We start from the raw sequence: 15,799 nt of genomic DNA, 5'->3' as shown, positions 1-15,799 counted from the left end.
ATGAATATATTCCCTACTGCTGGAAAGATACCCAAATTTCTTGGTCAAGAATTTAACTTAGGATTGATAACATACATAACTGTTGAATTAGTGAAGTGGGTGTTAGAAATAAATACAAAACATACACCTGCACCATAAAGGGAAATCTAAAAACAAGGCTACGAACTTTCCTAAAAAGAAAATTGTCTGAACAAAAAGCAGTGCAAGCATGTAGTTTCTCAACACTGTAATGAGGGTTGAGAACAAACTATTTCTAAGAGTATCAAAATCCAAGTTATTATTTTATTGTTTCAATAGCAAAGAAGTCACCTTGCATTTCAGAAAAATTTCAGACCTTCTGGCACAAGCAACAGTAACATCTAGATGTAGACTTGAGAAGACTTAAGGAGAATGCTTACTGACAAAAACAAAAGCAAAATACTGTTGCAGTAGGCTATTTATATGGTATGTAATTGCTCTGCATCAATGGCCACTGTTGAAATCATCAGAAAAAATCAAGTGGAAGGGTTGAGGGAAACAGCAGGGGCCACTTTATTAAAAACCCCCAATATACTGAAAATCAATATATCAATATTTTAAAAAGTTTTTATTTTTACAAAGGTTTAACCTTTTCTGTAACATCAGGATTTAGTGGCCTGCACAACAAGGACCCAGGGACTTGGCTGCAAAACTGACAGACTGATGAGGGAGTGTTGTGAGAAATTCTAGAGAGAGGTAAAGGTGATGATGTTGGCACTGTTAATAGCTCAAGGAGTCAATAGGGAAAACACCAGCATAGTGTGTATGTATGCTACATACCTTCCTGGTCAGCATTCAAATTACCACATACTTCAAGAAAAAAAAAACACCTTATTTTCTGGATATTTTCATATACTTTCACTGTAATTTCAAAACAACGCTGAAGCGGCTTACCACCTCTGTTGATGTTTCTGCATGTTCAGAAGCAACATGTTCCTGAAGAGATGTTTCTGTATAACCCATCTTTCCACAATAAGGACAAGTAAAGGACTGTGGCTGCTCTACAGAGAAAGCTTCTCCACCATAATACAGATCTGGAAAAAGATGATATTTTAGGAATGGCTCTTTTCAAGCAGGATAGCTCATTATTTAAATAACTTCTGTATATATACACTTGCGTACATGTAATCACTGGCAATTTCATTAACTAATTAATCAAAATAAACATTTTCCTTCTGCACAAAGTGTAAATGCCAATACTCTAAAGCTGTTCAATGACTCAACTTCCAAAAAAATAAACAGACTACATGATATTTACACTAGCAAACAACATGGCTCTTCCTGAATGTTAGAAAACTAAGTCTGAACCATCATTTTTCTCCCCATCCTTGTTTTACCATAGGTGAGCTTGCATTACAGGTAAAATCACTGTAGATGCATTGTGCTCTCACAGCAAATCTATGTTAAATACTGTAATTCAAAATGACTCGGTGACACCAGCACTTCGTATGTTGATATTGGTGCCATAGCTGAACCAGTGTTTAACAATATGGGGAGCTAATCCCTGGCTAAATGAATCATCTTCTAATAGTAAAGACTCAAGCTAAAATGTAGTCAATCTATCCAAACCTCAAACTTGGCATTTTAAAGCTTAACTTCATGTAAGCAGCTCACATTTTTGCAAAAGGTAGCTGGAGGGTTTTGATCTTGCACCCTTATAAGCACCCAAGATGAACTTACACCACGGGAACTTAAACAGAAGTAACATAAGTTCTTAATATGATATTCCTGGGAAGTGGTACTACCTTATTTGTCTAGTTAACTCCTTGAAAATGGCAGGAACAGTGAGAAAACCATATGCTTCCACATAATACAAATCATAAAGCATCCTCAGCTTAGTATGCAGAGTCTGTGGCTCCCTGTCAGCAATTCTTTTTCAGAAACACCAAAACTGGGAAATCTGCTCTGAATTTCTTTGCTGTTCTGTCAAAAAGTATAATTTCTATAGAGTACTAGATATGCATATCCCTGTTCTTTAATAGACTTATTGCAATGCTTTCTGCCCTTTGCCGGGATAGCATACCAATGTTTGTGCCCATTCAGCATTTTAAAGTTTATGTCTAGCAAGCATCTTTTCCCAGAATCACTCTAGGAACTGAAAACCAATACAAACTGTCACCATTCAGAATTTCACCTTCCTCATTCGGAAATACTAGATTGTGCATTGACTTACAGAAGAAGTGAGACAACTAGGCTCATAAACACAAACACAGCCGAAGCTGAAAGTCACTAGTGCTTCTTATTAATTTCCTGCAGTCTCACATGAGTCCCTATACTGGTCCAAGTCTCAAAATTCAAGGCCATGACTAAAGCTCCTCCAGTAACCTCTCATTAGTATGTATTTCACAGCATTTCAAGGCTGCTAAGCACTAAAATAATTGATCAGGTGTGGCAGGTTGACCTTGGCTGGCCACCAAGTGCCCACCCAAGTGCTCTCACTCTCCCCGTCCTCAACAGGACATGGAGAGGAAATAAGATGGAAAAGCTCATGGGTCAAGATAAAGACAGGGAGATTGCTTACCGGTTATTGTCAGGGGCAAAATAGACTCCTACATGGGCAAAATTAATTTATTGCAAATAAAAATCGTGTAAGATAGCAAAGAACAAAGACAAAACTAAAAACACATTCCCCCTCCACCCTTCCCAGGCTCAATTTCACTCATGATTCCTGTACCTCCTTCCCCCACAAAAAGTGCAGGCAGATGGGGAATAAGGGGTTGCAGTCAGTTCAAAACACTTCATCTCTGCCACTAATTCTTCCTCACACTCTTCCCCTGCTCCAGAGTGGGGGGGGGGGGTGTCCCTCACACAGGATTCAGTCCTTCACAAAACTGCTCCAACATGGGTCCTTTTCCACAGAGTACAGTCCTTCAGGAACAGACAGCTCTAGCATGAGTCACCCATTGGCCAGAAAAACCCATCCTGCTAGAAAAACCTGCTCCTACTTAGGCTATTTCTCCACAGGCTGCAATTCCTGCCCTCCACAGGCTGCAGGGCTGCTCTGATGTGGTCCACTACAGGCTGCAGGGGAACATCTGCTCCAGAGCCTGGAGTAACTCATCCCCCTGCTTCTTCACTGACCTTGGTGTTTGCAGGGTTGTTCCTCTTGCATTTTTCTCACTCTTCCCTCACAGCTGCTGCACAGTGCTTTTTACCCTTTCTTAAATATTTTATCACAGAGGCACCACCAGCACTGCTGATTGGCTCAGCTTTGGCCATTGACAGGTCTGTCTTGGAGCCAGCTGGAATTGGCTCTGTCTGACAGTCTGACATGGGGGCAGCTTCTGGTGTCTTGTCACAGAAGCCACCTCTGCAGCCCCCCTGCCCACCCCCCCAAAGATCCTGGCAAGTATTCTGACAGAATTATACAATTGCACATTAATTTCACTAGATCTCCAAGCTATCCCTGACATCAATCTATTTGGTTCATTGCCCTATCACAACCCAGAATCTGAACAAGGTTTCAAGCACAGATTACCACAGAATCCCAGAATGGTTTGGGTTGGAAGGTGCAGCAGCGTGGGGTTTAGATGGTGGATACTGCTACCTGTACTTATTCCCCAATAAGCATCTCCTGTGGAAAAGCCGCTTGGATAGGCATTCAGGCAAAGCAGTCAAGTCCACACACCACACTCACCGTGGTGTGGCGGTTTCAGTTCAAAACCAGGCAGAAACACTTAATTTCATGTAGTGGTTTTGGTTTGTTAAAATCTGAGATTTCACTAATTTTGAGATTTCTCAACCAATTGCCTGATGAGTGTGGTGGGTTTCAGTGTTGGTCAATCACCTATGTACTCACTTCTTGTGAGATAGGAAGATAGGATTAGGAGAAAGGTAAAGCAGGCTCAAAACTTTAAAAGGGTATGAAGAAAATTTTATTAACAGTAACTAAAAGAAAAAAGTAGTAAGAATTAAAACAAATCCTTCAGAACACTTCTCCTCTCCCCACAACTTTTTCCTTCTCACTGACAATGTAAAGAAACAAAACCTAAAATTTCTAGTCAGTTTACTACCTCTAAAATAGTCTTTCTTCAGTTCACTTAGGGAGAGCAGTCCTTTTTGTTAATGTTATGGAGACTTCTCCACAAGAGTGAAAAAACCAGTTCTCTCGTGGTTCGCAATTTCCTTACCTATAGCAGCTGCCCAGGGAACCCTGTTATCATGAAGTCCCTTCCATTTTCTACAAGCCTTCCCACAGCTTGTTGATGGGCCATGTCAACTTATGGGGTATTGTTTTAAAGATGAGTTGTTCAAAGGCAAAAGTTTTTATTATCTATCTCTAAAATCATCTTCATCCTTGGGAACAGAGATCTTCTTTTCCTGGGGGCACAGGACTACTCTTCTCTCTTTCTCTGTTCAAACTTCTCATGGGATCACAGCTACTTTAACATCTGCTTACTTTAGCATGGAGGCCTTTGCGCGATATCAATTTGAACCCTTCATCTCTCCATAGTTTCATGCGTTATAGGGAAAAAGAGTCTTTTCTCCATAGCTTACAAGAGGATTTCAGCTCCAAAATCAAGGTATCTTCTCATCCCTCCCATCTGCAACTTAATTTCTTTTTCACTGACTATGATGTCCTTATGTTGTTCTTTCACATGTTTGCATATTGTTTCTTTCTCTCACTTGAGGGCGGATTGAAGCACTGAAAGAGTTAACATGTTGCTTGGGGCCCTTCAAATGGTCACCTGACCCACTGGGTAACTTGTGGCGGGAACTGCGGCTGTGTCAGGATCGGCTTCATGGTTGGTTTTTGGTTTTCTCTGCATTCAATTCCAGCCTCAGGGCCACTCTGCACGGCTGCAGGGCTGCCTCTCGTCTCAGCCGCGCTGGGGGGAGGGGACCTGACGGCAAGATCTTAACAGCCGCGGCCAGCCGGACTGGGGCCCCGGCCCAGCCAGGACGGGGCTCGGAGCCCCCCTGACCCCCTGGCCTCCCGTGGCAGAGCCTGCCTGGCCCGGCCCAGGATGGGGTCCAGCGGGCCCAGGGCATGTTACCTTCTTGCCGGCTGGGAAAGAAAAAGGCGTTCCCGGGTTTCTTTCGTCTTTAACATGTGTTTTTCACAGAGGTGTGTTCAGCTTCTCAGTGGTTCAACAGACTATCAGTTGCACACAAAGCTTTTGCATCACTTCCCTAAATTCCTCCCATGTCAAACTATGACACACGGCTAGCTCAGCAAAGAGAGGCAGAAGGGCCTTTTGTATGGTCAGTTCCAGCAAAGGTTTATTGCAGCACACCAAAGGGAAACCAGAGACAAAACACGAGACCGTTCGGTCTCCACAAGGTTAAGTATGGGAGGGCACGGGGGCGGTACAAACGGCAGGGCAAAGGCCATTGGCCTACAGGGAAGATGGGGCCAGCCACCAGGGATACCACAACCAATGAGGAAACAGGGAAAGGAGAAACTACTAGAATTTGGAACATATGGGAAAAGGAACTGGAGTGATTCATGGTGTTGTGCAAGACTCCATGGGGAAGTCTTTTCTGTCCGCCTAGGTGGGGAAAACTCTATAGTAAATTCTTCCAAGGCAAGGCTCTGGGGATTTCCCTGAGGGGGAAGGATTCAGAGGATTCCACAGGAAGGGACTTAAAGATCATCTAGTTCCAACCCCCCTGCCATGGACAGGGATGTCAGTCACTAGATCAGATTACTCAAGACCCCATCCAACCTGGCCTTGAACACTTCCAGGGATGGGGCATCCACAGCCTCTCTGGGCAACCTATTCCAGTGCCTCACCACCCTCTGAGTAAAGAATTTCTTCCTAACATCTAATCTAAACCTGCCTTCTGTCAGTTTAAAACTGTTCCCCCTTGTCCTATCACTATCTATCCATGTAAAAAGTTGCACTCTCTCTCTTTTTTAGAAGTCCCCTTCAAGTACTAGAAGGCCTCAATGAGGTCTCCCCTGAGCCTTCTCTTCTTCATACTGAACAATCCCAGCACTTTCAGCCTGTCTTCATAGGAGAGGTTCTCCAGCCTTCAGATCATCTTCGTGGCCTCCTCTGGACCCACTCTAACAGGTCCACATCTTTCTTGTGTTGAGGACCCCAGACCTGGACACAGTACTCCAGGTGGGGTCTCATGAGGGCAGAGTAGAGAGGGAGAATCCCCTCCCTCGACCTGCTGGCCACACCTCTCTTGATGCAGCACAGGATGTTGTTTGCCTTCTGGGCTATGAGTGCACACTGTTGGCTCATGTCCAGGTCTCCCTGCATGGCATCCCATCCTTCTGTTGTGTCAACTGCACCGCTCAGCTTCGTGTCATCTGCAAACTTGCTGAGGGTGCGCTCGATCTCACTGTCTGTGTCATTGATGAAGATATCAAAGAGCCCTTGTCCCAAGACAGAGCCCTGAGGGACACTACTTGTCACCAGCCTCCACCTGGACATAGAGCCATTGACCACAACTCTCTGGCTACATCCAGCCAGCCAATTCCCTATCCACCAAGTAGTTCTCCCTTCAAATTCCTGTCTCTACAATTGGGAGATGAGGATGTCATGTAGGACTGTGTCAAAGGCCTTACAGAATTCTAGGTAGATGACATTGCTTGGTCTTCCCTTGTCAACCATTGCAGTCACTCCATCATAGAAGGTCACCAGATTGGTCAGGTACAATTTGCCCTTAGTGAAGCCATGCTGGCTGTCTTGGATACCCTCCTTGCCTTGCATGTGCCTTAACATTGCTTCCATGAGGACAATTTAACAATGGCAAAACCAGTAGTGTCAAAATGTGAGATCTGCTTGAAAAACAACCCAGTGGCTAGACGACAGGGACAGCTTGGAAGGATTCGGGTAGGAATAGAACCAGGAGACTACTGGCAGGTGGATTTTGTAGAATTGCCAAGAACTTGAGGATACAAATATCTGTTAGTGGGGGTTGACACATTTTCTGGATAGCCAGAAGCCCTTCCCTGTCGCACAAACCAAGCAAAATAAACAGTTAAGTGGTTACTACAAGAGATTATTCCCAGGTTCAGGGTTCCCCTAGGGATATCATCAGATAGGGGCCCCCATTTTATAGCCACAGTAGTAAGAGAAGTAAGTAGATTGCTGGGAATAACTTGGGACCTCCACATACCATGGAGACCCCAGTCAAGTAGACAGGTAGAGAGGATGAATCAGACATTAAAGAGGTAAATCAGTAAAATATGCCAAGAAGCCAAACTGCAGTGGCCCCAAGCTTTACCAATAGCACTGTTGAGTATCCTGATAAAACCTAGGAATGGAATGACAGTAAGCCCTTATGAGATATTGTATGGGAAACCATATGAATCTCCTGAACCTAACCCAAATGTACATGTCACGGGAAAGCCAGAAGTGTATAATTATGTTCTGTCTCTCTGGAAAACTTAAGCTTGGCTTCGGAGAGTCCTTGTGTGGAATAGGCCGCTGACTCTCAAGAATCCAGTTCACAACATATACCCAGGAAATGAAGTGTACATTAAGACTTGGAACGAAGAACCATTAAAAGAGATGGAGTGGACCTATCAGGTACTGTTGACTACTTTCACAGCAGTCAAAGTGGTTGGAATAGACTCCTGAATACACTACACCCGAGTGAAGAAAGTCCGTCCTGGACAGTGGACTGCACAAACTGTAGGACCAACAAAGCTGCAGATAAGATGTGTTTAACTGTTTCAAATGTTATCAGTAGTTGTGCCAATGCTCACTTTATGGTTATTAATATCTTTGGGATGTGGAATGCAAAAAGATCAACTAACCATTCTTCATTCTAGAATGAAGAGGGAGGTACAGGCAGAAACACAGGTGATAAAGGTTTCTAATGCAATTCGGGCTGAGAATGTAATGACTGGATTAGTCAAAGACTTCACCAAAATGCAAAACACCAGCAGAGTAACTGCCTGTCTGCCAATACCAAAGGCAGTGGGAGACCCAATAAGTTGGGGAATCATAACATCTAATTTACCTGAAATACAAAAGAACAAAACAATTGCATGTAAACAGATACCGGAGTCAAGGCAAGTAGTCAGAGAAACCTGGAAAGTAACAGGGGAGTGGATGAGGCCTCTGAGGAAATGGGACTGTATTTGAAGTCATGGCAAGGTAGGAAAAATCATAGAGTGGTGGGTTAAAGATCAAGACATTGCAAATTGGGAATGCTGCTTGCCACACTATAAAAAGATTAGAGAAAATATCACAGAGACCACTCTGGTGTGGAAGTGTGAGGAAAAAGATTGGAAAGGTCAAATAGAGCCCTGGGACAGTGTGTGGTCCATTGAAAAATTCCAATACATGGCAAACACCCCTTGGTGTATTAAATGGGAAGGCTCTGAGAATGAAACAGATCCAGCAGTAACAAACACTGCCACTAGTAGTAGAATGAAGGCAGACAAAGTTGGCCCAACCAACTGTGGGCACGTAATAAAACTTATGATTGCACTTCTGATAACATAGAGATAAAACAAACATCACCACTGGCACTAGCCGTGCAAATTGGTTGTGCCTGCAGAGGGATCAAACACAAACAAGGGAAAGTGAATTATAAAAGACTAGTGGGATGTAGTAAAAGTACAATCCGAAGTCCAGGACAATTAGTATGGGCAACAAGTGATGGTACCTGGACAACACATCTGCCTGTAGATGGGAAAGTAAAGGAAATTTCTTTGAGCCTCCCTACTTTATGTCCAATTTGGAAAAAGTCCCCATTTAACGAAAAACATGAACTTCTGCAGATAAGAGCAAGACGAGAAGTTCTAGACAATGAAAATCCAGATGACACTTGGCAAGAACCCTCTAGTGGAGAGAAATTTGGGTGGGCCCTAGAGTCATTACTTGGTCCTATAGCAAACTATCGGAGTAGGGAGATGCTGTACAAACTTATAGGTCAGGTAGATAGATTGGCAAGAGTCACCCGGGAAGGATTTAAAGAATTAAACGTACAATTACAAGCCACCACAAAAATGACTTTACAAAATCGATTAGCCTTAGATTTGTTACTCCTGAAAGAGCATGGAGAATGTGGATTTTTAAAGGGACAAGTTGATCATTGCTGCGTTCACATCCCAAATGTAACTGCAGATGTAGAATATGACATCAATCAGTTGAAACAAATAGAGCATGAAGCACAAGAAGAGCAAAAGGATTTGACTACAAGCTGGTTAGGAAAAATCTTTAAAGGGTTAGAGTGGAATGTGAGTTCATGGATTGAATCTATCATTGAGAGTGTGATAATCTTACTAATTGTATTCTTAGCAATTTGGTTCGTTTACAGCATCTTAAAGGGAGAGATACAGAAGAAAACGTCCTGGAACCAGAAAATAATAAAGGCACTGACACGAGATCCACGCCCACCATCTTCTGGTTCTCCAGTTCGTGATAGCATCCACAACAACGTTTACATCTACCCTGGATTTGAAGATCATCAAGTATAAATTGAGAAGTAAAGGACTGTATCAAGTGAAAACATTTATACCTATAGTGAAGTGAAAATGCTTTCAAAGGGGGGACAATGATCGTGGGGACCTGGGAAAATGTTAAAATAGACTCTGAAATGTTAGGCTTTGTGTTGCACCTGCATAAGCAGTATGATAAATGATATAATTGTTAGATGTGATGATTGTTTAGTAACTAAATATAATTATTGTATAATCATAAGAAGAATCATGAGAAACTATGTTAGAAATTTAAGGGGGAACCATGAGAAGCCATGCTTGACTGAAATCTATGTATACAATAGAACAATATAAGTTTAATAATTAACATGAAAGTTATATAATGATAGAATATAAAAACATGTTCATCTCGGATGTATGGTCGGAGTCAGATTTGAGTTGAATACTCCTGACACCCAGAGCTCTTAATAAAAGCACCGACATATGATCATTTTCGTGGTTATATGTTTCCGAATGCTAACAAAAGCACCTGCATATAATCATTCCGTGATTATGTGTTCCTGAACGCTAACAACTGGTTTTGCTTTCAAACCAGAACACCTTCCCACACTGATTCTAGTTTAAAGTTCTCCTGATTAGTCCCATCAGCATAAGCCCACAGACCCATTTGTCCCATCTGGGACAGGTGGATCCCATCAGGCCCCAGCATACATTGTCTTCAATGGTTTAAAATCCCAAAGTTTGGTACAGGCACCAGTTTTGAGCCAGCTATTGATATCATTGATATCCTGGACTTGCCTGATTCTTCCAAAGTCTCCTTCCATTACTGGAAGGATTGAGGAAAACACTACCTGTGCTCCTGAACTTTTTAGGATTCTTCCCTGGGCTCTAAAGTCTCTTTTGATTGACCTTACTTTTTTTTTTTTTTTTTTTTTTTTTTTTGTGACACTTTGTACATTGTTGAAAAAGCAGGAATGGATAATAGTCTAAAGGTTTAATTAGGCTCTTCAATCTTGTGGCAACATTCCTAATTCAGGCCCGGAGAGGCAGCGAGCTTCTCTGGAAAGAGGGTCTGGTCTGAGAACAGGTGCTTCTGCTCCACACAGGAGGGAATCAATGACCATAACTCGATGTTGTTTCTCCTTAGTGTTGGTCTGTCATGGTTTGACGCTGGCACAATGCCAGTGCCCCCATGAAAATACCTTCTCCCTGGTGTCTACTGTGAGATGGGACCAGGAATAGAGCAAAGCAGGCTCCAGCTTAGGAATAGAAGGGAAAAAAACTTTATTAACCTACAATATATAAAAGAAACACACAAAACTCAAGATGAAAACCTTCCAAACATTCCTCCTCCCTCCAACCAAGTTCCCAATACATCACAGTAAGACAAAACCTTGGACTCTCAATTCAGTTGCCACCCCTCAGATCACCAACTCCCAGTCCATCACCACCCTTCAGATAATCAATTCTCAGTTCAAGAGGAGAGGAGTCCTACTTGTGCCATAGGCTTCCCCTGGAAACACAGTTGAAACCTCTTGTGTTCCCATGTCACTCGTGGCACCGCCCAGAGAACATTTGCCATCGTGACCTCTTCCTTCCATGTCCAGTGCTCTCACCACTGCACATGGACCAGAGCTGCTTCTAGGGTTTTCCTTTTAAGGGTGCTTTGTCCAGTTCCAAAAAGAGCACAGTCTCTCACTTTTGGGACACCTGTCCCCCCCAAATTTCACCGCCTGGGGCCAAGGGGTCTCAACACTGAACTCTATTGGCTCTGAGCCATTGCCTCCCCCTGGATGCAGTCTCCGTGTCACAGGAAACATGGTTCTGTCCATGGCTATACAAGAAAAGTCCAGCCAAAGGCCACTCCATCATCTCCTGCCACCTAGAATTCTTCTCAACTTCTCTCGGACATCTTTCACTAGCATAGACTTTCATCACACTTGCCCATTTCCTGCTATTCATCCCTATCTCTCTTCTCATTCAACTGCAGGAGGATCAGCATTTGTAAGGTTTCCATCATCCAAGAAAAGGGTTAAAAATCTCAGGCTCTGCCTGTCCAGAACTCCCACGGCTGCCCTGCTGGGCACCTTCTCGAAGGCCGTGCTATGAAATTTCAAGGTGGCACAGGCACAGGCTGGCTGCTCTCTCCCTCTCTCTCTCTCCTGGGGGGGGGGGGAGGGGGGGGGGGGGCTGCCAGATGTCTCTTGGTGCTCCTCCACCCTTCCATCCTCAGGGCCCAGGCCTACCTCACCTGGCCACATGGCTTCCCCTCCCCCGCCCAGCCACAGCAGCTGGGCAGGGGAGAGGTCTGAACTCTTCACTCACTGGAACCCAAGAGAGGTTTTCCTGGGAGTTCTCTGCTTTTAACCCCCATGTTCTCAGAGGCGTATCCATGTCCCCAGTGGCCACACCAGGTGCCAATATTCAAATCTGAGCACCTATTGGTTTGACCACAGCATAACAAAAAACTCACTTCCTCTCAAACCACGACACGGTCTTAATGCAGGTTTTGTTGCGAGGGCTTGGGGTCTCTGACCTTGACAAAACTGCTTGCACAGGTCACAGGTTCCTCCTCTTTCTCATTATGAGCTTTATTTACTGTACCCATGGGTTTGTACCTGTTCTATAAGGGTATGTGAGAGAGTAACTTAGAGGGTAAGGAGGTTACTTTCTCTTACTGCTCCATGCTGCAACTTTCTTCTACCATTTCTTATCCCTTGTGATACTGCCTTCCCTCTGGCAGAAAGCAGATCCTGGACCTGCCTCCATAGTGGCCATGTTGAGTTGGCTTCTATACATCATAGATGGCAGAGTACAGCTCCATTGATGGAGTGTCCATCTCCCTCTCAGACTCTCAAATACTCCTCAGTCTGCTGCTCACCTCCTCCTGAAGCTCAGCCACAAAGCAGAGCAGTTCATCAATCTGGTCACAGCTCCCACAGTCTTGCTTGCAATCACTTTCCATCTCTAGGAATATCCCTTCAGACATCCCACAGCCAGAAACCTGGGTAGTTGCATCCTTGAATAGGAGCTCTGTCTGTATGGCTCCATTGGTTTTCCCAGATGCTAGAAGCTCAGGAAAAGCAGAGGACACTGCTTTTTGCCAGGTGGCTATCATGCTGCTGCTGCTGTGTGCCTGCCTACTAGAAATATATATGCTTGTTTTTTGCAGTCAGCTGGACTGATTATTTTTGCCTGCTTAAATCTCCTGTGCTGCCTGGTGCAGGCTCTGCCCCTTGCTGTCTCTTTCAGTGGGTCTGGGGTCAGTTGCTTGGGAACACCCTCTGTTCAAGACAAGCTTCTACTTGTCCACATGTATCTCTCATGGATTTTTAAAAATTATATGAGTAACACACTAATCCAAAGGTGTGTTCACTTAGAGACTTTCAAAGAAAAATATTAGAAAAATATTGTGGTTTCCTAGATGGTTTCTAGATGCACAGAACATTCACAAGATGGTTGGAAGAACTTTTTGAAAGTTAACATTGAATGTTAATTTATAGCTCCACAAGCAAGCATATATCAGTCCTCTTTTCCCTATGAATCATGCACCCTTAATGTTTATGATGATGCTGTAATTTAACCCTATATGTAATATACAAGAATAACTGTCATCAGGGAAGAAATAAGTTTAAACCATATATCTCAAATAGTGACCAGAACATTGAATTAATATATACTGTTACACAAATATTTTTACCTTGTGAAAAAACAGAAAAGTAAAGTTTAAGAAGGAATATCGGTGTTGTATTGCACTAAATAGTTCATTTAGTTGTTGTTTTGCACTGGGTTTTGTATTTTGCACTGAATAGTATGTTTGTATCCTCATGGGATTCCCCTCTCATATCACATGGTCTTCCCCTCTCCCCTAAGCCCCAGTGGTGGTGGTTTCTCCCTGGTCTACTCCTCCCCTTGTCCTCTCCTCACTTGTATCCCATTGGCTGTGGCCCCTCTCCTCCACTCCCCTTCCCCTGGGCTTAAAATCTCTGGGGAAGAGACCTCTGACCTCTTTTTGCCTCCCTTGGACCTCCCTGGAGTGGTTCCACAATAAAGTGGGACGATCGTCCCAAGAGGAAAGAGTGCCTCTAGTCTTTTACTTTTGTCCTTGTAAGACTGTGAGGGGCCAGGGTCCAAATATCTAGAAACTTCAATGATAGGATTTTCAAGACTAGATTTGTATATTTAAATTTGTCTTTCCAAACTCTGGATTCTCAGAGCACAGATTTCAAAGTCATTACAAGGCAGGCTTAGGGCAAGCAGCTACTAGACAATTAAACATAAATGAGATACTTCTCTGCTCAGAGAGCTCTGAGAAAGAAGCTATATATTGGTATATTCAGCTGTTTTGAGCTTTAAATGCATAGAGGAAATAGCATAATGTGTATATTCAATACTTTTTTAAAATCAAAAAGCTAAAAAAATTACTAAAAAAATGAAAACTTCAACAACGATATTTATACTACAATCACAGAATTGTTAGGTTTAGAAGGGACGTCTGGAGGTCATCTAGTCCAAACCTGCCAAGGCAGGGTCACCTAGAGCAGGTTATACAGGAACACATCTGGGCGGGTTTTGAATGTCTCCAGAGAGGGACACGCCATGCCCTCCCTGGGCAGCCTGTTCTGGTGCTCTGTCATCCTCAATGGAAAGAGGTTCTTCCTCATGTTGAGGTGGAACTCCTTGTGCTTTAGTTTATGGCCATTGCTTCTTGTCCTGTAGCTGGACACCACTGAACAATCTGGCACCATCCTCTTGGCACCTGCCTTTGAGATATTTATATGCATTAATGAGATCCCCTCTCAGTTTTCTCCAGACTAACCAGGCCCAGCTCCTGCAGTATCTCCTCATAAGAGAGATGCTCCAGACCTCTAATCTAACGTGGGGCTGAGAAAGTAAAAAAACCCTTTATTAATTACATGCTAGTTGTGCTTGCTCTGTAGAGGGTTAAAGCAGTCAGTAGCCATGTTGCTTAAATTCATAATGTCTCTTGGGGTAGAAGCCTTCATATAGTTCTAGTCTCTAGGCTTTTCTGAGGTTTCAATACCTTTCTAGCCACTAAGATTATGGTCCCTAACATAGTTTTTACAGTAAAGGGGCACGGATTAAAATAACTGTTGTGCTGGGCTTAGTGATAATGATTTATAAGGCATTTACAAAAATACTAGAGTCTGTTCAAGATATGTATAGTTTATAGTTTCTTCATCCTACCCTGCGTCCCAGTTCCAATAGTATGTTTTGGGGATTTATTAGTAATTGCATCCAGTTTGTTAGAAGAAGAGCAAAAGATGAGGCTTTCCAGCCTTTCCTTCTTCTTCTTTGAATCTATTATGTCACTTTTTAAGAATGTTCAGTTTCCCCTAAATGTTAAAGAAACCATCTTTCTAGTATTTAATCTAATAAGCTTTCTTTATATAGTCTACAACTTCTCTAGAATGAGAGCTGAAATATCCAGAAGAGCTAATGAGACCCCTAACCCAGAAGTAGACCCAGGCATGGAAAATCCTGAGTAGTGTGGAGAATGATAAAATATGAACCAAACCCTAAAAGAATTTTCTAACCCTGTAAACTGGGATTTTCCACGTGAACAAATTCAGAACCCAGCTGAAGTAGGGAAATACCTGAAAGAGAAGTGCCATAATAACTCTAAAGAAAAAAAGCTCATTACAATAAGCTAAGCCCTGGCCTATGCTTATTGCACACTGCTAAATACTGTAAAGCAGCAAATAGAAGCAAGAGGGCAAGGAGATAAATCAGCAGCTACCCAAATCACTCAAATTACAGCCAACACCCCAACTACTCAAGTTGTAACTAAACCAGACAATAACCCTAAACCACTAGCAGTCACCGCTGGAAAGAAGCACACAAACAAAACCAATCAGCGAATAACCAACAATAATAATCCAGGAGAAAGACCCTCAACACCAATTACTGATACAAAAGCCAAAGTTAAAGCAACTGATACAGAAACCACTATTAAGTCCTATTCCCTAAAAGACCTTCATGACCTAAGAAAGGATTACACTCAAAGACCTAATGAATCTATAATTAGTTAGTTAGTCTGTCTTTAAGATACTGCAGGCAAAACTACAATTTAGACAGTAGTAAAGCAAAGAATTTAAGATCCCTGTCACATGATCCCATCATCAACCAAAAAATTATGAGGGGGGCTAACCCTCACAACCTCTAGGCACAGATCCTAGAAAGTGTAGCACAAAGATACCTGTGTGCAGACAATCTCTATATGCAACAAACTCAGTAGAAGACCATAAAACAAAAAATTCAATACTTAAGAGAAATAGCAGTAGCAGAGATTGTCTTCCCAGATGACGTAAACACTATAAATTCAGACTTAATACCATATACATCCATAATGTAGCAAAACTTGTACGACTTAAGCCACAAAAATATGCTTCTGCTTTAACAATAATA

The 15,799-nt window shown here is 42.8% G+C and overlaps 1 protein-coding gene and 1 long non-coding RNA gene across 3 annotated transcripts in view; one reads left to right on the top strand and one right to left on the bottom strand.

Annotated features, from left to right (window-relative positions):
- LOC139598997 (E3 ubiquitin-protein ligase KCMF1-like) overlaps positions 1–15,799 on the bottom strand; it is a 117,641-nt gene that overhangs the window by 15,724 nt on the left and 86,118 nt on the right. The window contains exon 3 of one of the 2 annotated variants that reach the window (XM_071445933.1): positions 916–1,052. In XM_071445933.1, the coding sequence (XP_071302034.1) occupies positions 916–1,052 (137 nt within the window). Of the gene's footprint in view, positions 1–912; positions 1,053–15,799 lie in introns of both variants that reach the window. The other variant, XM_071445932.1, reaches the window with a different exon arrangement.
- LOC139598999 (uncharacterized) overlaps positions 1–15,799 on the top strand; it is a 143,551-nt gene that overhangs the window by 126,931 nt on the left and 821 nt on the right. The window lies entirely within an intron of this gene.

This window comes from Agelaius tricolor, unplaced genomic scaffold (assembly GCF_023055355.1).
Source record: "Agelaius tricolor isolate 1412-34295 unplaced genomic scaffold, bAgeTri1.0.p SCAF_21, whole genome shotgun sequence".
Lineage (NCBI taxonomy): Eukaryota > Metazoa > Chordata > Aves > Passeriformes > Icteridae > Agelaius > Agelaius tricolor.
Note: the sequence above shows the minus strand (reverse complement) of the source record. Positions and strands in the feature narration are given on the sequence as shown.